Source organism: Bos taurus, chromosome 14 (assembly GCF_002263795.3).
Source record: "Bos taurus isolate L1 Dominette 01449 registration number 42190680 breed Hereford chromosome 14, ARS-UCD2.0, whole genome shotgun sequence".
In the NCBI taxonomy this organism is placed as follows: Eukaryota; Metazoa; Chordata; class Mammalia; order Artiodactyla; family Bovidae; genus Bos; species Bos taurus.
The window spans coordinates 156,203-179,414 of record NC_037341.1 but is presented as its reverse complement, the minus strand read 5'-3'; the positions used below and the strand labels follow the sequence as shown (position 1 = coordinate 179,414).

Sequence of the window (23,212 nt, the reverse complement as noted above, 5' to 3'; positions counted from 1 at the left end):
GACCCCGTGGACTGTAGCCTGCGATGTTCCTCTACCCATGGGATTCTCCAGGGAAGAATACTGGAGTGGGTTGCCATTTCCTTCTCCAGGAAATCCTCTTGACCCAGGAATCGAATCTGGGTCTCCTGCATTGCAGGTAGATTCTTTACCGACTGAGCTATGGGGGAAGCTTTTGAGCTATGAGGGAATGTCCAGACCCTGTGCCTGGTGTCACACTTTGACAATATCCAGGGTGTCCCTCCTGCCCATGACCTGCACCTGGTGACATATGTCCAGTCACCAGGGTGAACCCATTCCCAAATCCTGCACTTGGGGTCACATGTCCAGAGTCTAGGGTGACACTCTCCCAGAAACTGTACCTGGGGTCACATGTCCACAGTCTCCAGGGTGATCCAACTCCCAATGTACCTGGCATCTGATGTCACAGTCTCCAGGGTGAGCCACCTCCCAGACCCTGCACCTGGGATCCTATGTCCACAATCTCCAGGGTGACTCTGGACCAGGGTCACATGTCTACAGTTTAAAGTGTGACCCCACCTCCTATACCCTGTATGTGGAGTCACACATCCACAGTCTCCAAGGTTACACCCTCCCAGAGCATGCACCGGAAATCACACATCCAGTCTTCAGGGTTAGCCCTGTCCCCAGACCCTACACTTTGGGTCAAATGTCCACATTACCCATGTTGACCCAACTTCCCATACGCTGTACCTGGGGTCACAAGTCCACAGTCTCCAGGGTGACCCTGACCCCAAGACCCAGTACCTGGGGTCACACATCCACAGTGTTCATGGTGACCTCCTCCCAGACCCTGCACCTATGGTATGACATCCACAGTCTCTACAGAGGCCCCTTTCCAGACCCTACATGTGGGATCACATGTCCACAGTCCATAGGGTGACCCCATCACTCAGACCCTGCACCTGCTCTCATATGTCCACAGTTCCCAGGGTGACAGCACCCCCAGACCCTGTACCTTAAGTCAAAGGCTTCCAGGGTGACAAACATCCCAGACACTGAAACTGGGTCACATATTCAGTCTCCAGGGTGACTGCAGCCCACATCCAAGCACCTGGTGTACATGTCCACAGTCTCCCTGGTGAACACCTTTGCAGACCATACATGGGATCACATGTCCACATTCTGCAGAGTGAATGTCCTCCAAGACCCTGAACCTGGGATCACATATCCACAGTTGCCAAGGTGAACCCGCCTCAAGACCCTGCACCTGGGTCGCATGTCCAGTCTCAAGGGTGACCCCACCTCCCAGACCCTTGCCCTGGGTTCACATATCCACAGGCTCCATGTTGACTGCTTCAAAGTACCTGCACTGGGGTCACATGTCAAAATTCTCCTTGTTGACACCACCCACACCCCACACTTGGGTTCACATGTCCACAGTCTCCAGTGTGACTATACCTTACCAGGTTCACAAGTCCACATTCATCAGGGTGACACCCTCCCAGAGCCTCCTTGGCATGACCCCTTCCCAGACCTGGGACCTTGAGTCACATGTCCACTGTCTCCAGGGTAACCCCACCTCCCAGACCCTGCACCTGGGGTCACATGTAAACAGTCTCCAGGGTGAGACCACCTCCAGACTATGTACCTGGGGTCACATGACCACAGTGCCCAGTGTGGCATTTCCTCCCAGTCCCTGCACCTAGGGTTGCCCATCCACAGTCTCCAGGGTGAACCTCTCCCAGATCATACACCTGGAGTAACATGTCTACAATCCCCAGAGTGACAACACTTCCTAGACCTTGCACCTAAGGTCCCATGTCCACAAGATCCAGGGTGACCCCCTCCCACACCCTGGACCAGGGTCACATGTCTACAGTCTGAAGTGTGACTCCACCTCCCAGAAACTGCATGTGGGGTCACACATAAACAGTTTCCAGAGTAACCCCTTCTTGACCCTGTACCTGGGGTCAAATTCCTGTGGTATCCAGGGTGACTCCCTCCCAGACCATTATACATGGGATCACATGTCCACAGTCTCTAGTATGAGCTAAAATCCAGACTTTGTACCTGAGGTCTCATGACCACAGTGTCCTGGGTAACACCACCTCCCAGTCCCTGCACTTAGGGTAATATGTCCAGAGTCTCCAGGGTAACCCCCTCCCAGACCATTCACCTGATATAACATGTCTACAATCCCCAGAGTGACCCCACGTCCCAGATCCTGCATCTGGGATCACAATCCACAGTATGCAGGGAAAGCCCCTCCCCAGACCCTGCACTTTGGGTCACACGTCCATAGTCCTTAGGGTGACCCCACCACCCAGACCCAGTAACCAGAAACACCTGCACACAATCTTCATGGTAACCCCACCTCCCAGACCCTATCCCTGGAATTTCACATCCATAGTCTCCATGATGAACCCCTCCCAGACCATGTACCTGGGATCACACACCCACAGTTTCCAGGGTGACCTCCTTTCCCCCTGCACAGGGGGTTATATGACCACAGTCTCCACGTTCATGCCCCACATCAGATCCTTTACCTGGTGTCACATGGCTGCAGCTTCCCTGGTGAACCCCTTTACCTATTCATAGGGGCACATGTCCTTTGTCTCCAGGGTGAACCCTCTCCCAGACACTTCACCTGGCTTTACACATCCACAGGCTCCAGGGTCAGCCTCTACCCCAGACATTGCATTTTGGGTCACCTGTCCACTTTCCCCAGGGAGAAAACACCTCACAGAACCTGCACTTGGGGTCATATATCCACAGTCTCCACAGAAAGCCCTCTCCCCAGACCATGCACCTGGTGTTAGACGGCCACAGTCCAGGGTGACCCCTACTTCCATACCTTTCACCTGGGGTCACACATCCACAGGCTAAAGGGTGAGCCCTTTGAAATACAAGCACCTGGGGTCAAATGTCCACAGTCTCCTTGGTGACACCTCACCCAGACCCTGTACCTGGGGTCACATTTCCAGTTTCCAGGGTAACTGCCTCTGCCAGACCCTACACCTGGGGTCACACTTCCACATTCTCCATGGTGACCCCACCTCACCAGAACTTTTACCTCTGGTCACATGTACACAGTCTCCAGGGTGACCACCACTCCCAGACTTTGAACCTCTGGTCACATTTCCAGTCTCCAGGGTGACCCCCCTCCAGACCCGTACCTGTGGATACAGACCATAGACTTCATGGTGACACTACTACATCAGTCTGAGCACCTGGGATGACATGGCCACAGTTCCCATCGTGGGCTCCCCTCCCAGACCCTACCTTGTGTTACATGTCCACAGTTTCCAGGGTGACACCCTCCCCGAACCTGTGTCTGAGATCACATGTCTTCAGTCCCAAGGGTGACCTCTCCCAGGCACTGTATTTGGGGGTCACATATCCAGTCTCTACCGTGTGTATTCTCCCAGACCCAGTACCTGGTGACACACATCCATGTCTCCCAGGGTGAGCCCCTTCCATGATCCAGCACCTGGGCTCACAGGTCCAGAGCCCCCAGGGTGACCCCTCCTCCCAGACCCTGTCCCTGATGTCACATGTCCACACTCACCAGTGTGATTTCCCTCCCAGACCATGTACCTGGGGTCACACGTCCAGTCTCCAAGGTGACCCCTCTCACACACCCTGCACCTGGAGTTACATGTGAATAGTCTCCAGGGTGACACCCTTCCCAAACACTGTACCCGGGGTCACGTATCCAGTCCCCAGGGTGACAACTCCCTAATACTGCACCTGGGTTCACATATCCAAAGTCTCATATGTGACCCCATCCAGACCCTGCACCTCAGTTCACAAGTCCACAGTCTCCAGGGTGACACCTCTCCCAGGCCCTGCACCTGGGGTCATACGTCCCTGGTCTCCATTGTGACACCCCCCTGCCAGACCCTGCACCTGGTATCACATGTCCACAGTCTCCAGGGTGACAATCTTCCCCAGATTGTATACTTGGGATCACACGTCCACGTTTTCCAGAGTGACCCAACCTCACTGACCCTGGTCTGGGGTATCAGGACCACAGTCTTGAGGTGACTTAACCTTATAGACCCTGCCCCTGGGTTCTCATGACCATAGTCTCCAGGGTAAACCCCTCCCAGAACCTGCACCTGAGGTAACATAGTCACAGTCTCCAGGGCGACCCCATCTCACTGACCATGTATCTGGGGTCATATGTCTACAATCTCTTGGGTGAGACCCTCCCCATGAAAGGTTGTTGCTGAACCACGCAAAGACACCGGGATTCTTGGCCTCCGGAGGAGAATTCAATCTGGGGCCAGAGACAAGGCTTGATTGCTTAGAGCTTTTGTATATAAAGTTTTATTAAAGTATAAAGGAGATAGAGAAAGCTTCTGACATAGGCATCAGAAGGGGGTGGAAAGAGTACCCCCTTGCTAGTGTTAGAAATGGAGTTATACACTCTCTAATTAGTTATTATAGTGAATCAAAAGAATGTCTGGAGGTTGTAAAGACCTCACTAACTCCAATAATTACACCTTAAGATAACAGGATTAGCCAGAAGGTTTTTTCCAGAGACTGTCCTCAGGCAGAATATGTTATTGTTATATAATCCTAAGGAATGTAGAGGGACAAAAAAAGTTTGTCCTTTCTTCCTCCTCGAAAATTCCAGACCCCTCTCTCCTTGGGGACCCCTAGACTTCTTATCAACCTGCCTAGGAAGTGACTGTCTCATTCCCCCCTTTTCTTATAGGAGAATTATGTTGCCAAGGGAAAGGGGCGTCATTTTCGTTCCATAACTACTTCCTGCTATTTAGGGGTGTGGTCCCTAAATTGTTAAGGCAACATATTCTCCTAACCCTCATATTGAGGATCTCTGATCTAGGGGCCCCAAGTAATTGTTGGAGGAGGCCGTGGCACTAGTAGGAGCTTGGACAACCATTTGTAACTTAAAAGCCTTCATGCAACTAGAAAGAAATCCAATTAAACAGTTACAGATGTAAGGCAAAATAATCTAAAACAAGTTAAAATCAAAATTAAAAGTCATATTATGTCCATAGTTACATCAGTTCATCTTAGGATTGTTAGATGTCATCAGTTGAAGAGAAATCCCATATGATTGTTGTTGAAGGTATTCTCAGACTTGGAGAAAGTCTTTTCCTTGAAGTGGAGATGTCCACCATGGGAAGCCTTCCACTGATGAAGAGGGGAAACCTGTTCAGCAGTCACCATGGCGTACCCTGCTTTATGCTTTCCATCCTGAACAAAAGAACTGCCACCAGTAAATATTTCCATGTCAGGATTGTCTAATGGGGTATCCATTAGATCTTCCCAAGCTGCATAGTTTAAAGTTAGGAATTGGGAACAATCGTGATCAGGTGTTTCATTTTCCTTCTCAGGAAGGAAAGTGGCAGGATTTAAATTACTACAGACTTTAAGCTTAGTTACTGGTCCTTCTAACAACAATGACTGATATTTAAGAAGTCTACTGTCTGTCATCCAAATATTAACCTTAGGATTTAAGATTCCACTCACATCATGAGAAGTCAGGACAGTAAGGTTTCATCCATTAATTATTTTTAAAGCTTCAGGTGCTAATAAAGCTGCTGCCCCAATTACTCTTAGGCAGTGGGGCCACTCACATGAAATTACATCTAATTCTCTGCTTAGATAAGCAATAGGTTGCTGGTGAGGCCCTCGGGGTTGTGTCAAAACTCCCAAGGCCACACCTTTTCTTTCAGTGACAAACAAATTAAATTCTGACCCTGTGGGCAAGCTCAGAGCTGGAGCTTGCAGGAGAGCAGTCTGAAGAACCTTAAAAGCCTTTTGAGTATCTGGAGACCAAAGCAGTTTGTCGGTTTGGGCCTGCTGAGTTTCAGCTATAAGTTTATATAAAGGCCAGGCAAGTTCCCCATAACCCGGAATCCAAATGTGACTGTAGCCTGTGATTCCCCCAAATCCTCTCAGTTGTCTTAAAGTCATAGGTAGGGGATGATTTCAGTTCCAGTTCCAGTTCCAGTTCCAGTTCAGTCGCTCAGTCTTGTCCAACTCTTTGCGATCCCATGAATCGCAGCACTCCAGGCCTCCCAGTCCATCACCAACTCCCGGAGTTTACTCAAACTCATGTCCATCAAGTTGGTGATGCCATCCAGCCATCTCATCGTCTGTCGTCCCCTTCTCCTCCTGCCCACAATCCCTCCCAGCATCAAGGTCTTTTCCAATGAGTCAACTCTTCGCATCAGGTGGCCAAAGTATTGGAGTTTCAGTTTCAACATCAGTCCTTCCAATGAATACCCAGGACTGATCTCCTTTAGAATGGACTGGTTGGATCTCCTTGCAGTCCAAGGGACTCCCAGAGTCTTCTCCAACACCACAGTTCAAAAGCATCAGTTCTTCGGCACTCAGCTTTCTTCACAGTCCAATTCTCACATCCATACATGACCATAGGAAAAACCATAGCCTTGACTAGACAGACCTTTGTTGGCAAAGTAATGTCTCTGCTTTTCAATATGCTGTCTAGGTTGGTTATAACTTTCCTTCCAAGGAGTAAGTATCTTTTAATTTCCTGGCTGCAATCACCATCTGCAGTGATTTTGGAGCCCCCAAAAATAAAGTCTGACACTTTCCACTGGTTCCCCATCTATTTCCCATGAAGTGATGGGATCAGGTGCCATGATCTTCGTTTTCTGAATGTTGAGCTTTAAAGCCAACTTTTTCATTCTGCTCTTTCACTTTCATCAGGAGGCTCTTTAGTTCCTCTTCACTTTCTGCCATAAGGGTGGTGTCGTCTGCATATCTGAGGTTATTGATATTTCTCTCGGCAATCTTGATTCCAGCTTGTGCTTCTTTCAGCCCAGCATTTCTCATGATGTACTCTGCATAGAAGTTAAATAAGCAGGGTGACAATATACAGCCTTGACATACTCCTTTTCCTATTTGGAACCAGTCTGTTGTTCCATGTCCAGTTCTAACTGTTGCTTCCTGACCTGCATACAGGTTTCTCAAGAGGCAGTTCAGGTGGTCTGGTATTCCCATCTCTTTCAGAATTTTCCACAGTTTATTGTGATCCACACAGTCAAAGGCTATGGCATAGTCAATAAAGCAGAAATAGATGTTTTTCTGAAACTCTCTTGCTTTTTCAATGATCCAGAAGATGTTGGCAATTTGATCTCTGGTTCCTCTGCCTTTTCTAAAACCACCTTGAACATCTGGAAGTTCACGGTTCACATATTGGTGAAGCCTGGCTTGGGGAATTTTGAGCATTACTTTACTAGTGTGTATAGGTTATCAGAGAAGGCAATGGCACCCCACTCCAGTACTCTTGCCTGGAAACTCCCACGGACTGGTGGGCTGCAGTCCATGGGGTCGCTAAGAGTCAGATACGACTGAGCGACTTCACTTTCACTTTTCACTTTCATGCATTGGAGAAGGAAATGGCAACCCACTCCAGTGTTCTTGCCTGGAGAATCCCAGGGACCGGGGAGCCTGGTGGGCTGCCGTCTATGGGGTCACACAGAGTCGGACACGACTGAAGCGACTTAGCAGCAGCAGCATAGGTTTAATTCTCTCGGGGCCTATGGCTCTAGTCCCTTCTGATATGATTAGGCCCAGAAATCTAACAGATTGTTGACAAAGCTGAGCCTTTTCTCCTGATGCCTTGTAACTGCAGCTTGCCAGAAAGTTTAATTATTAATTCAAGAAGTTAGTAAATCACTTTTTGTGGAAGAAACATATTACACATTACATACAAAGATACACTGATGATCAAAAGCTTAAAATCTAGATATAGCAAAGAAAGATGGACAATTTCAACCCAAGGCTTTCACGTGCATGAACTAACACTCACATGGGGCAAAAAACCCCACAACAATTAATTAATTAAAGGTATTCAGCAGAATTGTTTCAATTATTGAAGTCCTTTGTAATTTAGGAGGCTCTGAGATAGCTATTGTGATGGATGTATTTCTTACAATAAGTGTATAACAGGTGAACATTCTAGTTTGAATGCTTTAATGAATATAAATGCTAGATGAACATGCCTCTCACCCTTATGAGAGTTCCTGGACAGGAAGACCAGCTTAGAATTCTTTGTCTTTGAGCAGAAAACTGTGAATAAAAATTATGAATGCTGAATTTGCAGACACTATATTGAAATACACAGTTTTAAAAATTAAATACCATTCAAAAAATCTTGAGTGGTTGGCTGATGAATTTTGTTTTATAATAAAATAACTAAATATGCGGAAGTTAAAAATGTCAAATCTAAATATGTCAAAGTTAAATAGCTAAATATGCAGAAGTTAAATATGTCAAAGTTAAAAAGACATTGGAAATACAACTGAAAAAAATCTCATTTTTAAAAATTAACTATATGTATCCCTAAAACTATTTTATATCGCTTAAGACATTTAAAAGAGCAAAAAAGATTAATTTTGAATTGATAATGAACAGAATGGAGAGGTGAAAAGAATAACACATCAAATGCAAATATCAAGTTATTTCACACAGGAACTTAAATTTAGAATTTGTATTTTTGAGTGTTGAGACGAATAGCAAAATTACAATCACTTATCTTCAGAACTAAATAAATATTGTATACAGCAGAAAAAGAATAAAGTTTTTTTTTTAATTTACAGATAGATTTAATAATGATGAAAAACACACTTTATCACACATTTAGAGAACCTGGTGTTATAGGTTTGGTTTTTATAGGAAATTGAAAAATAGAAAATTGCAACATCCTGTTTTATAAATAAGAAAACAAGAGCTAATGAAAGTGAAATAATAGTACCCCTGATTGGATCATTCCCACAGATGAAATACGAAGATATGGAAGCAAAAGACAACATATCCAAAGTGATGGAATTTGTACTCCTGGGGTTTTCTGACCTTCCAAACCTTCAAGGGCTATTATTTGGGGTGTTCTCCATCATTTACATCATTATCTTAACTGGAAATAGTCTCATAATAATACTAACTAGACTTGACCCTGCACTGCACAAACCCATGTATTTTTTCCTGGCAAACTTTTCCTCCTTGGAAATCTGTTCCGTGTCCGTCACTCTCCCTAGGATTCTGGTGAACCTTTGGACTCAGGACAGAAGCATTTCTGTGCTGGACTGTGCTGCCCAAATGAGCTTCTTCCTTATCCTCGGAGCCACTGAGTGCTTCCTCCTGGCGGTGATGGCCTATGACCGCTGCGTGGCCATCTGTGGCCCTCTGCACTGTCCCCTGGTCATGACCCCAAAGGTGTGCCTCCAGCTGGCTGTGGGCTCCGGGTCAGTGGAATCCCAGTGCAGACAGGGCAAATGTGCCAGAACTTCTCTCTGCATTTCTGTCATTGGAACGAGATTAACCACTTCTGTGACGTCCCCCTATTCTGAAGCTGGCCTGCGGAGACACTTTTGCACGTGCGCTCTCAGTCTATGCAGTAACTCTGTTGTTTGTTGCTGTACCTTTTATGTTGATCCTTGCCTCTTACAGCAAAATCATTTCCACTGTTCTGAGGTCGCCAACAGCCAGAGGAAGAGCCAAAGCCTTCTCCACATCTCACCTGTTGGTTGTGCTTTTATTCTTCGGACCTGCTACCGTTGCGTACTTAAGGCCCAAATCCAGTCATTCTGCAGGAACTGACAGACTCCTCTCTCTGTTCTACACCATAGTGACTCCGATGTTCAATCCCATGATATACAGTCTTTGGAACAAGGATATGATTGCAGCACTGAGAAAATTATTACTTAAAATATAGCATGATGAGTTTAATTATCAATGCTTTATTTACTTGCATGTACTTATCAGAGAATCATTATAAATCTCTACATTCTTCTATTAAGAAGTTAACTACTTCTAGCTTATAATGTACTTTTAGATACTTTTAAATAATAAACCAAAATTTATTGTGCTTATATATATAACAGGCAAATTAATCTATCTTCAATACTCTGTCTAAAAATAATCCTGCTTTATGAATAAAAGTGTTATGTGCATTGTTTCAGAGGATGAGATGGTTGGATGGCATCACTGACTCAGTGGACATGTGTTTGAGCAAACTCTGGGAGATGGTGAAGGACAGGGAAGCCAGGCATGCTGCAATCCATGGATCACCAAGAGTCAGACATGACTTAGCCACTGAACAACAACAGAATTCAGTCTGCTAAGATTTTTGGCTCAAATATACTGCAGATATGCAAGATTATTTACCTACATAATTGCTTACTTATCCACACCTGTACTTGTTGGCTTTCCTTGATTCTGTGGCACAGTAACTGCTCAGTAGCACTTAAATAATATGTGACACAGGGATTGAATGGATGAATAGAGAAATAAACACTGCTATGGCTTACCTCAGACTGGTGTCAAAAAATCTAGAGATTTCAGAGAACCACTAAACATTGGGAGCATAGTTATTTAACCCACTTTACTCTCATATGGGATTACTCCAATCAGAATACCAAAAGAAAGGCTTTCATGCACTGAGTTCTAAGTCAGAGCTAAACCTTCAGTAATATTCAAATGAAACTCAGTAAACATGTATATCATTGTGAACTCAGTGTTTATTAACAAGGGCAGGATTATACCGTTACAAAATTCCTTGCGATGTTTATATTTATTCCTTTTATTTCTCTAAACCTTGTCTTCCCAAACTTTTAATTCACATGAGGCAGCCCCTAGAAATTATTTCTTGACATTTGTTTTTTTGTTTTCTACCCATTACCAGGTAATATATTTTAAATTGACAGGAAAGAAATTTATGATATGGTTCATAAAAACACTGGACTTTATCTATACTTTTTTGAAAAATTAGCCAAAGATTGCCATCTGGGGCTCCATTAATCTCTTGAGGTAAAGACCAAACATTATTTCTTGTATCTTGTTTTTACAGAATTTTAAATTGTACCTGCTATCTGGGTAGCAGTGTTTCTTCACCTCTGGCCACCTGATTGGGCTACCCAGTATATGACTTTGTGAGTCATTTAGTGAGATTAGATTCTCTGTTATGTTAAAACAATGGCTTCAAAATATATACCACCAAAAATGTATGTTTAATGAGACAGAAAACATGCATATTCCTGTCTGGGTTCATTTTGGTTGAATGTTGTTATATATTGAAGAATGCTTTTTCACAAGGGACATTGACACATTGTTTCTTTAGCAGCAGTAATAGTTTTGGCATCAGTTCAGTTCAGCTCAGTCGCTCAGTCGTGTCTGACTCTTTGCGACCCCATGAATCGCAGCACGCCAGGCCTCCCTGTCCATCACCAACTCCCGGAGTTCACTCAGACTCAAGTCCATCGAGTCCGTGATGCCATCCAGCCATCTCATCCTCTGTCGTCCCCTTCTCCTCTTGCCCCTAATCCCTCCCAGCATCACAGTCTTTTCCAATGAGTCAACTCTTCACATGAGGTGGCCAAAGTACTGGAGTTTCAGCTTTAGCATCAGTCCTTCCGATGAACACCCGGACTGATCTCCTTTAGAATGGACTGGTTGGATCTCCTGGCATAATGCCCCTCTAAAGAAAATACTTGGGAAAACTAAGCTAAATTACCCATAAGAAGGTAGTAACAATTATAATTTACAAAAGCCCATTTAAATAAAAATTTATGACATATAGAAATATGTGTCCTTAGAAGATACGTAAAAGTTTTAAACATCGTATCTTTAAGCTGCAAAATTGCATGTGGCCTTTGCTGTGTGTGCTTAGTCTCTCAGTCGTGTCCAACTCTTTGCAACCCTTTGGACTGTAGCCTGCCAGGCTCCTCTGGATTTTTCAGGCAGGAATACTAGAGTGGGTTGCCATTTTGCTCCTCAAGGAGATCTTCCTGACCTAGGGATGAAACCTGTTTCTCCTGCATTACAGATGGATTCTTTAGCTGCTGAGGCATGAACTACAAGTCCTAAAACTTTCTATCTGCCAACTGTCTCAATATATTACTCCCTTCAATGGGTATAGTGAATTTCAGTAGTAAGAACTGAAATTGTAGTAAATGTATTCAAATTTCTATTTAGACACCTTACTCTCCCTCTCTTTGAAAGAGGATCATGCTAAATAAGATTGTCAAGGAAGGCTCACTCTTAAATAAGGAAAAAAAATTACTTTTCAGACTAAAATGGGGCATAAGTCACTGCATAATTACCATTCTTATTATATGTATGTATAACAATTCTATAAATACTACAGATCATCATGCATAAGAATGTTACAACACTTATTATTATATAAAATGTATATTATATATAAATTTGCCTATTTTGACATTATGGTGAGTTTGCATCTAGCTATAAGACCCATTCTAAGAGGATACCACTCAAATGGTAATTCTGCTGAAACCATTTTTCTGTTCATGTTGGATGGCTTTCTCTTTTTTCGCTAGTGTGAAAAAGGAGTTGAATATTTGACAGGTTGCCTTGACTGTCATAAGTTATTGCTTAATTTTTATCCACTAAGCTTAGTGAATCCCATTTAATGATTTTTTTCTAAAAACCTAGTGCATCTTCAACAGTAAAAATAGAAATAATGCAATTAATAAATATGAAAGTATGAAAAAGTGTTAGTCACTCAGTCATGTCCAACTCTATGACCACAGGGACTGTAGCCCAAGAGGCTCCTCTGTCCATAGAATTCTTCAGGCAGGAGTAATGGAGTGGGTAGACTTCCCTTCTCCAGAGGATCTTCCCGACCCAGGCATTGGACCTGGGTCTCCTGCATTGCAGGCAGATTCTTTACTGTCTGAACCACCAGGGAAGCTAAGCAACAACTAACAAATGTATGAAATTCTGAAATAAATATTTTACTAAAGCAAATAAACAGAAATCAAATAATCACATAAAAGATGCTCATCACCATTAGCCATTATGAAATGCAAATTAAAACCAAGATAAGATTATGTTAAACATAATTTATGTTTTTATGTATTTTAATGGCTAGAATTAAAATAAATCACAAAGTAATCACTAAACATTGTTATGTTATATAAATATATAACCATTGAAGAGTGATAGCTTTCCATGCATTGGCATGATTTTCTAAAATATGGTTTTTTCTGATTTCTTTTAATCTTTATACAGGTGTAAATGTATTCCTGCTTCCTATAGTTAAGTCTAATATTCTCTTCCATTGTATTTTGTGAGTGTTTGTGTGTGTGTGTGTGTGTTTGTGTGTGTGTGTGTGTGTGTGTAAGGGGTGATAGAGAAAATTTGTTCTGTTACATTGTAAACACTGCTGAGAATCCTCACAACTAATCTGAGAACATCCTTTACTGGGAAGTCTATACAGTAACTACTTAGAATTTCAGGGTGTTCCAAGCGAAGGCAATTAATGATAGAAATACGGAGTCTTAGCCAGTCACATGGCAGGACAGCTAGAAATATTTCCATCCTCTCTTCCTACTTGGAGTGATCTTGCAACTAAAGTTGAGATGGGGGACTATTCCTGGAAACTCTGCATGCTGTTTCCAGCTTGTACATCAAAAAAGGAATTAGTGATTGATTCCCCTGATCACCAGCTCCCTTTCTGTAGTCTGGGAAGTTAAGAGGCAGACCTGGCTACTATGTGATTGTGTAGATGAGATTCATGCTGAAGATGGCATAACTGCCCCCAACATCCCTGGATTTCCTACTTCTGAATTTTTTGCTACTTCAGAAAAATTATCTTCAATTTGAAACATTGTATAATTGCATCCTGTTTAAGAACATCTTTATTTCATATCACAAGTAATATGTAATCATAAACTTCTGATTTTACATTGTGTATATTTCTTAATGATCACAAAATGCCATAAGAGAGGTAGAGAATTTTGAGGAGTGGTATGAGCAGATATGATTTTGGTTGTTGTAATAAAGTCCTTGAGTGGCAGGGAGAATAGTTTAGTTCAATTAGGAGGTAACCTGGGGAAGGAGCTGATCCCAAGAGTAAATATTTCCTATTTAAAGAACTCTACATGGTAAAACAATAGAACATATATTAGATGCCAATTAACCTCTGTTTTAAATAAATCTGAATTATCTAACTATGAGGGAAAAACTCTCATTTTCTCTCTGTCTTTTCACTCTATCTGTAAAGGTAAGCATTATATTTGATATCAATTTAAACAGATAAGCTTGAACCATTTTTTTGCAATTGCAAATTATTTTTATATATATCTGTAGATAATTAGCATCAGAAAGACAATACTTACTTTGGAAAATTTAAGAAAGAAATTGTTGCATGTAATTGTTGTTGTTTGACTTCAAACCCTGATTCACACAGCTTTTTACTTTTCTGATTCTCATCATTATATTATCAAATGAGAAATTACAAAGTATTTTGTAACACAATGGTCCAATGTACCAGATTACTGACATCTTCATCCTCATCATTATCATCTTAACTGTGAGTATTTATTAATTGGTTACTATGTGTTAAACCTCTTTCAAACAGTTTGTATGTATTCAAGCTCTTAAAATTTTAATTGTGTATTACTAAGGAGTAAGATAAGAGAATGGACTTTATTATAATGAGTTTGCATCCTACTAACACCAAGGGAATCGTTTGATTGTTAAAATTAAGTTCTATGGTAAATGAATTTGAAAGTATTAAAAATATATTGGCATGTTTTCTTTTTGTCTTTGGAGAATTCTCCTTAAAGGTTTCTGTACTTCATTCATCAATTTTAGATTTAATTTCCTGTCTTCAATTTAATTTTATAAACTTGCTGTCAACTGTAATAAATGAATTATGACATACCACCTACACTTAATATCATAATCCCACAGCAAAGGAAATCATTATTTTAGTGGAAATATTAAAAAAATTGAATAATTTGAGTAAAAGAAAGTTGCTACATATAGCTGAATTAGCTATTTGTTTTTCTTTCTGAATAGTATAATAGAAGAACCCAATAGTTTCTAGAAGTCACAGAACCCAGAACATGTGTGGCATAATTTGAGGGAAATTTTTGGTGAGATAGAGTTCAGAAGTGTGGTCCCTAGCGACTCAGATGGCACAGAGTCTGCCTGCAGTGCAGGAGACCCGGGTTCAATCCCTGGGTCAGGAAGATCCCTGTGAATGCAAAGGGCAACCCACTCCAGTATTCTTGCCTGGAAAACCCTTGGACAGAGGAGCCTGGCAGGTTACAGTCCATGGGATGGCAAAATAGTCAGACATGACTGAACAACTAACACTTAGAGTTTTGAAGATAAGTCCAATTTGATAGAATTTGAAAAATTATAATATTTCTTACTTTGCAAATAATGGCTTTACACTGATAATTCCACTTAACAGTCATAAAATGTGGTTCCATTTGACAAATAAAAATTGAGGCAAAACAAGATTTCACTACAGTCTTGCTATCAAGTTCTGTTGTTCTTTCTTTTTCTGGCAATATTTTATTTCTGTATGCATTTCAAATGCATTACTCTGCTTGAACAGTAGGAATAATTGAGAGAGGGGAACAATAAAATTGTGAGAAGACCTTACATAAAGAGCAGATACGATAAAAAGAATAAAGCAGATGACAGTTTCTGAAAGCAGTGGTTAGCTTATCAAATGTAGGTGGATGATACAAGCTAGTTGAAACAAAAAGTGCGATTCATTCCACAAGACAACTTTAATCAGTGTCCCAGTACTATTATCTACATTGAATTAAACAGGTGAATAAAACATGGTTAAACTGTCAGGATGAGGTAGTAAAAAAATATTCATGGTTGTCTAGACTTATACAGATGAAACCATTTCTTAGTAACATCACCTATCAGCCACTTGTTTCTGATCATTTTTAACCACACAGTTATAGCATTTTTATATTTCTTAAAGTAGCATTTTCTTTGGGAAAATACGACTGAAGTGACGTATAATAATGAGGCAAGGTTCAAATACCTTCAGTTCCTTAGTATGTATATAGTCTGGAATAGTGTAGATGGTAAAAGAAATTTCTACTTAACTTTTGTTTTCTAAGTTACAGTATTCCTCAGGATTCTCAAGTCTTGTTTGGACTATTGTTTTTGCCTCGTGTATCTCTACATTTTTGTAGCTGAAACTTGACTACTGTCCTCACTTATTATCCTTTTAGAATATGGATATAGGTGTGTTTCTTTTGCAGGGATTTACTGGCTTTCAAATTAATTAACACATAGTATGCAAGTTACACACAGCATACTGAAAATGATGAAGTTATTTGCTACTGTGAAAGAGTGAGTAGAAAGAGTATAATTTCTAACACAGACTCTTGAGAGTTCCTGGGACAGCAAGGATGTCAAACTAGTCAATTCTAGAGGAATTAACTCTGAATATTCATTGGAAGGACTGATGCTGGAGCTGAAGCGCCAATACTTTGGCCATCTGATGCAAAGATACAACTCATTGGAAAAGACCCTGATGCTGGGAAAGATTGAGGGCAAGAGGAGAAAGGGGCGATAGAGGATGAGATGGCTGGATGGTATCACTGACTCAATGGATATGAGTTTGAGAAAATTCAGGGAGATAATGAAGGACAGGGAAGCCTGCTGTGCTGCAGTTCATGGGTCGCAAAGAGACGGACTTAGCCACTGAATAACAGCACCTCTCCTACACACACCCCACTGAAGGCATGGTTAAACTAGCAGGAGAGATGGGGAGAGAAGGTCTGAATCTGGGGTAGGAACCTTTGCTTACACCTTGAGGACTATTCTAAAAAAATTAAGAATCAAATTGATTCACTTTTAATTTATTCAAGCAGTTAATGTATCAAGTTTTATGGAAGAGATATGCTAAGCCTTGTACAAAAAGTGTATAGAATATCCAAATAAATTTATAATCTAATTATAGCAATAAGAAAAGTATAACATAAAGATGGGCAATCTCAGCTCAATACATTCTCATGCCTGAACTAACAGACATACACATAACAAAAAGAAAGAATGAATGTATTAAATGGTTGGCAGAACAATAGCAATTATAGAGGAAGGGGGTAATTTAGGAAGGTTTCAGAGGTGAGTTGGGCTGATGTCTCTTAAAATAAGTATGTGAGGGGTGCACATTCTTGTTAGAATTACTTGCTTGAACAGAAGTGATAGACGAACATGCCTCTTAACTCTAGAGTTCCTGGAAAGGAAGATGAATTCCTTTTCTTCTGACTGAAAAATCTGAATATAAATTATGACTGCTGTATTTATAGACCCTACATTGAAATGCCTCATTTTAAACGTTATTACATAATATTTATCATCCCATAATACTTATTGGTCAACATGTCAATTTTGTTTTCAGATAAAATGGCCTAAATATGCAAATTTCCAAAGTAAAGAGCAGCAGGTAAACTATCAATTTCAAAATTAACTACATGTCAATGTTTGGCAGAAAACAACAAAATTCTGTAAAGCTATTATAATTCAATTAAAAAATAAAGAAATTTAAAAGATTAACTGTAGTTACCCCTAAAAATTTTTTAGATGGCTTCAGTTCGGTTCAGTCACTCAGTCATGTCCGACTCTTTGTGACCCCATGAATAGCAGCACGCCAGGCCTCCCTGTCCATCACCAACTCCCAGGGTTCACTCAAACTCATGTCCATCAAGTCGGTGATGCCATCCAGCCATCTCATCCTCTGTATGTCCCCTTCTTCTCCTGCCCCCAATCCCTCCCGGCATCAGCGTCTTTTCCAATGAGTCAACTCTTTGCATGAGGTGGCCAAAGTATTGGAGTTTCAGCTTTAGCATTAGTCCTTCCAATGAATACCCAGGACTGATCTCCTTTAGGATAGACTGGTTGGACCTCCTTGCAGTCCAAGGGACTCTCAAGAGTCTTTTCTAACACCACGGTTCAAAAGCATCACTTCTTCGTCACTCAGCTTTCTTCATAGTCCAACTCTCACATCCATACACGACCACTGGAAAAACCGTAGCTTTGACTAGATGGACATTTGTTGGCAAAGTAATATCTCTGTTTTTCAATATGCTATCCAGGTTGATCATAACTTTCCTTCCACAGAGTAAGCATCTTTTAATTTCATGGCTGCAATCACCATCTGCAGTGATTTTGGAGCCCCCCAAAATAAAGTCTGACACTGTTTCTGCTGTTTCCTCATCTATTTCCCATGAAGTGATGGGACCAGATGCCATGATCTTTGTTTTCTGAATGTTGAGCTTTAAGCCAACTTTTTCACTCTCTTCTTTCACTTTCATCAAGAGGCTTTTTAGTTCCTCTTCGCTTTCTGCCATAAGGGTGGTATATCTGAGGTTATTGATATTTCTCCCAGCAATCTTGATTCCAGCTTGTGTTTCTTCCAGCCCAGCATTTCTCATGATGCTCTGCATAGAAGTTAAATAAGCAGGGTGACAATATACAGCCTTGACGTACTCCTTTTCCTATTTGGAACCAGTCTGTTGTTCCATGTCCAGTTCTAACTGTTGCTTCCTGACCTGCCTATAGGTTTCTCAAGAGGCAGGTCAGGTGGTTTGGTATTCCCATCTCTTTCAGATGGCTTACAAATAGTTTAATTGTGCAACCAAATTACTTTCACATTGATAATGATTAAAAACAGAATTGAGAGGTGAGGAGCAAAACAGAGCAGCCAGAATAGGGAAATGACTGATAGAACTGAATACAAATTCATATTTTACATTTTTTATTGTTTAATCGAAGACACATACTTACATTATAAACACATGAGCTTTGATATAAAAAATATATGTTAGCCCATGATAGATAAAAGAGACTGAAGAGATTTATTTTCTTAAAAATATATTTAATATTAATGAAAAATATATTTCACTACATTTCCACAGGTCTTATCAGTAATAGGTTTTGTTTTTATAGGGAACTGGGAAAATAAGAGGACATAGCATCCTGTTTATACATAAGGAAACAAAAGTCAAAAAGTGAAGTAATGGTATTTCTGATTGGATCATTCCCACAGATGAGATATGAAGAGAGGGAAGCAGAAGACAACGTATCCACAGTGATACAGCTTGTTCTCCTGGGGTTTTCTGACCTTCCAAACCTTCAAGGGCTATTATTTGGGGTGTTCTCCATCATTTACATCATTATCTTAACTGGAAATAGTCTCATAATAATACTAACTAGGCTTGACCCAACTCTGCAGAAACCCATGTATTTCTTCCTGGCAAACTTTTCCTCCTTGGAAATCTGTTCCGTGTCTGTCACTCTCCCTAGGATTCTGGTGAACCTTTGGACTCAGGACAGAAGCATTTCTGTGCTGGACTGTGCTGCCCAAATGTGCTTCTTCCTTATCCTCGGAGCCACTGAGTGCTTCCTCCTGGCGGTGATGGCCTATGACCGCTGCGTGGCCATCTGTGGCCCTCTGCACTGTCCCCTGGTCATGACCCCAAAGGTGTGCCTCCAGCTGGCTGTGGGCTCCTGGGTCAGTGGAATCCCAGTGCAGACAGGGCAAACACGCTGGATCTTCTCTCTGCATTTCTGTCATTTGAACGAGACTAACCACTTCTTCTGTGACATTCCCCCCATTCTGAAGCTGGCCTGCGGAGACACTTTTGCACATGCGCCGTCAGTCTGTGTAGCAGTTCTGCTGGTTGCTGCAGTGCCTTTTATATTAATACTTGCCTCTTACAGTAAAATCGTCTGCACTATTTTGAGGTTGCCAACAGCCAGAAGAGCCAAAGCCTTCTCCACGTATTCTTCTCACCTGTTGGTTGTGCTTTTATTCTTTGGATCTGCTACCATTACCTACTTAAGGCCCAAATCCAGTCATTCTGCAGGAACTGACAGACTCCTCTCGCTGTTCTATACTGTAGTGACTCCGACGTTCAATCCCATGATAGACAGCCTTCAGAACAAGGGTGTGATTGAAGCATTGAGAAAGTTGTTACTTAAAGTATAGATTGAAGGCAGGAGCAGATGGGATGACAGAAGACGGGATGGTTGGATGGCATCACCGTCTCAATGGACATGATTTTGAGCAGACTCTGGGAGTTGGTGATGGACAGGGAGGCCTGGCTTGCTGCAGTCCATGGGGTCACAAAGAATTGGACTCCACTGTGTGACTGAAAACATAAATATAGTGTGATGAGTATATTTATAAATGTTTTAGGTGTTTGTCACACAGTTATCAGAGAAAGATTTTAAATATCTGTATTTTCCCCTTAAAAACTTAACTATTTCTAGCTTATAAGATACTTTTAGATACTTTAAAATAACCCACAGTTGACTGTGCTTAAATATTTATTGGGCTTCCCTGGTGGCTCAGCTGGTAAAGAATCTGCCTGCAATGGGGGAAACCTGGGTTTGATCTCTGGGTTGGGAAGATCCCCTGGAGGGGAGAATGGCTACCCACTCCAGTATTCTTGCCTGGAGAATCCCCACAGACACAGGTGCCTGGTGGGATAATTAGTCAAATTGTCTTCAATATTTCATACTTAAATAATCCTGTATTGTGAATAACGAACAATGTTCATGACAGACTTTATGAAAAAACAGAATTCAAGCTCTTAAGACTTTTGGCTTAAATATACCTTATAACATGCAAGATTCCTTACCTAAATCACAGCTTCTATTTTTCCACTTCTATTGTTGGCATTTTTTGGTTCAACTGCATGGAAATTGACCAGTAGCAGTTAAGTAATGACTATTTGAAGGAGGAATTGAACAACTGAATGAACAAATGCATATTACCCTGCCCTATGTCAGACTCCTGGCAAAGTCTAGAAACTTCAAAGAATCAATAAACACTAGGAGTGTGTTTATTTAGCCCACTGTACCCTCATGAGGAATTACTTCAATCATAGCAAAAGAAAATCTTTTGTGTACTGAGTACTTTTCCTAACTGCATGTTATAGAAAAATCTCCCTGTTTGTCTCAACACTTTTACTTCGTACGTATTTCTATATTCTATGTAGAAGTTTTGACCCCAAAATAATCTGCTTTGAATTATTTCATCACTGCCTTCCAAACTATCCCAATGCTAATTCATATTTTAAAAATAAAATATATGCATTTTTAATGTAAAGAAAATGTTAGAAGTTCTTTTCAGAATTGCACAAAGTTTCCACAATTGCATTTACATTAGTGTGCCTTGCCTAATCCTCCATAGTTTTAACCTTCTATAAGTGATATAATTTTTAAACCTTTGAACTGATATTCACAAGGAAAATGAGCATCTGTCAATAGAATCATTAACAGGTATCCTCCCAGTTCCATTCAGAAGGCACGGTGGTAAAGAATCTGCCGCCAATGCAGGAGATGCAAGAGACACTAGTTTGATCCCTGGATCAGGAAGATCCCCTGGAACAGGAAACGGCAACTCACTCCAGTCTACTTGCCTGTGAAATTCCATGAACAGAGGAGCCAGGTGGGCTACAGTCCAGGCGGTCCCAAAGAGTCAAATACGAACGAGCGACTGAGCGCGCGTGCACGCGCACACACACACACACACACACACACACACACACACACACTCAGCAACTCATTTAGAGATTACGTCTGCTGGCAGTGCTTTGGACAGTATGCTCTTCTGTTGTTTTAGTTATAATTGTCCACGTGTGTTAAGGCAATGTTAGCTCCCGTGGTGAAGCTAGTTATAGTTCACGTCTCAGTCTATTTGCTTCCTTTAATATCTAGGCAGTACGAGGTTTAGTTATTTATGCATTTTATTCATAGTGTCTATATAAGATATACATCTGAACACAGAGTTCCAAAGAATAGCAAGAAGAGATAAGAAAGCCTTCTTCAGCGATCAATGCAAAGAAATAGAGGAAAACAACAGAATGGGAAAGACTAGAGATCTCTTCAAGAAAATCGGAGATACCAAAGGAATATTTCATGCAAAGATAGGCTCGATAAAGGACAGAAATGGTATGGACCTAACAGAAGCAGAAGATATTAAGAAGAGATGGCAAGAATACACAGAAGAACTGTACAAAAAAGACCTTCACGACCCAGATAATTACGATGGTGTGATCACTGACCTAGAGCCAGATATCCTGAAATGTGAAGTCAAGTGGGCCTTAGAAAGCATCACTACAAACAAAGCTAGTGGAGGTGATAGAATTCCAGTTGAGCTATTCTAAATCCTGAAAGATGATGCTGTGAAAGTGCTGCACTCAATATGCCAGCAAATTTGGAAAACTCAGCAGTGGTCACAGGACTGGAAAAGGTCAGTTTTCATTCCAATCCCAAGTAAAGGCAATGCCAAAGAATGCTCAAACTACCGCACAATTGCACTCATCTCATATGCTAGAAAAGTAATGCTCAAAATTCTCCAGGCCAGGCTTCAGCAATATGTGAACCGTGAACTTCCTGATGTTCAAGCTGGTTTTAGAAAAGGCAGAGGAACCAGAGATCAAATTGCCAACATCCGCTGGATCATGGAAAAAGCAAGAGAGTTTCAGAAAAGCATCTATTTCTGCTTTATTGACTATGCCAAAGCCTTTGACTGTGTGGATCACAATAAACTGTGGAAAATTCTGAAAGAGATGGGAATACCAGACCACCTGATCTGTCTCTTGAGAAATCTGTACGCAGGTCAGGAAGCAACAGTTAGAACTGGACATGGAACAACAGACTGGTTCCAAATAGGAAAAGGAGTACATCAAGGCTGTGTATTGTCACCCTGTTTATTTAACTTATATGTAGAGTACATCATGAGAAATGCTGGACTGGAAGAAACACAAGCTGGAATCAAGATTGCTGGGAGAAATATCAATAACCTCAGGTATGCAGATGACACCACCCTTATGGCAGAAAGTGAAGAGGAACTAAAAAGCCTCTTGATGAAAGTGAAAGAGGAGAGTGAAAAAGTTGGCTTAAAGCTCAACATTCAGAAAACGAAGATCATGGCATCCGGTCCCATCACTTCATGGGAAATAGATGAGGAAACAGTGGAAACAGTGTCAGACTTTATTTTTGGGGCTCCAAAATCACTGCAGATGGTGACTGCAGCCATGAAATTAAAAGACACTTACTCCTTGGAAGGAAAGTTATGACCAACCTAGATAGCATATTCAAAAGCAGAGACATTACTTTGCCAACAAAGTCTGTCTAGTCAAGGCTATGGTTTTTCCTGTGGTCATGTATGGATGTGAGAGTTGGACTGCAAAGAAGGCTGAGCACCGAAGAATTGATGCTTTTGAACTGTGGTGTTGGAGAAGACTCTTGAGAGTCCCTTGGACTGCAAGGAGATCCAACCAGTCCATTCTGAAGGAGATCAGCCCTGGGATTTCTTTGGAAGGAATGATGCTAAAGCTGAAACTCCAGTACTTTGGCCACCTCATGCGAAGTGTTGAGTCATTGGAAAAGACCCTGCTGCTGGGAGGGATTGGGGGCAAGAGGAGAAGGGGACGACAGAGGATGAGAT

The 23,212-nt window shown here is 41.6% G+C and overlaps 1 protein-coding gene and 1 pseudogene across 1 annotated transcript; both read left to right on the top strand.

Moving 5' to 3' along the window:
- On the top strand, positions 8,761-9,679 carry OR10AG82P (olfactory receptor family 10 subfamily AG member 82, pseudogene; annotated as a pseudogene).
- On the top strand, positions 18,800-19,741 carry OR10AG83 (olfactory receptor family 10 subfamily AG member 83). Its single transcript, NM_001390314.1, has one exon. It carries the CDS (start codon positions 18,800-18,802, stop codon positions 19,739-19,741), a length of 942 nt encoding a protein of 313 aa, NP_001377243.1.
- Positions 19,742-23,212: the final 3,471 nt, after the last annotated feature.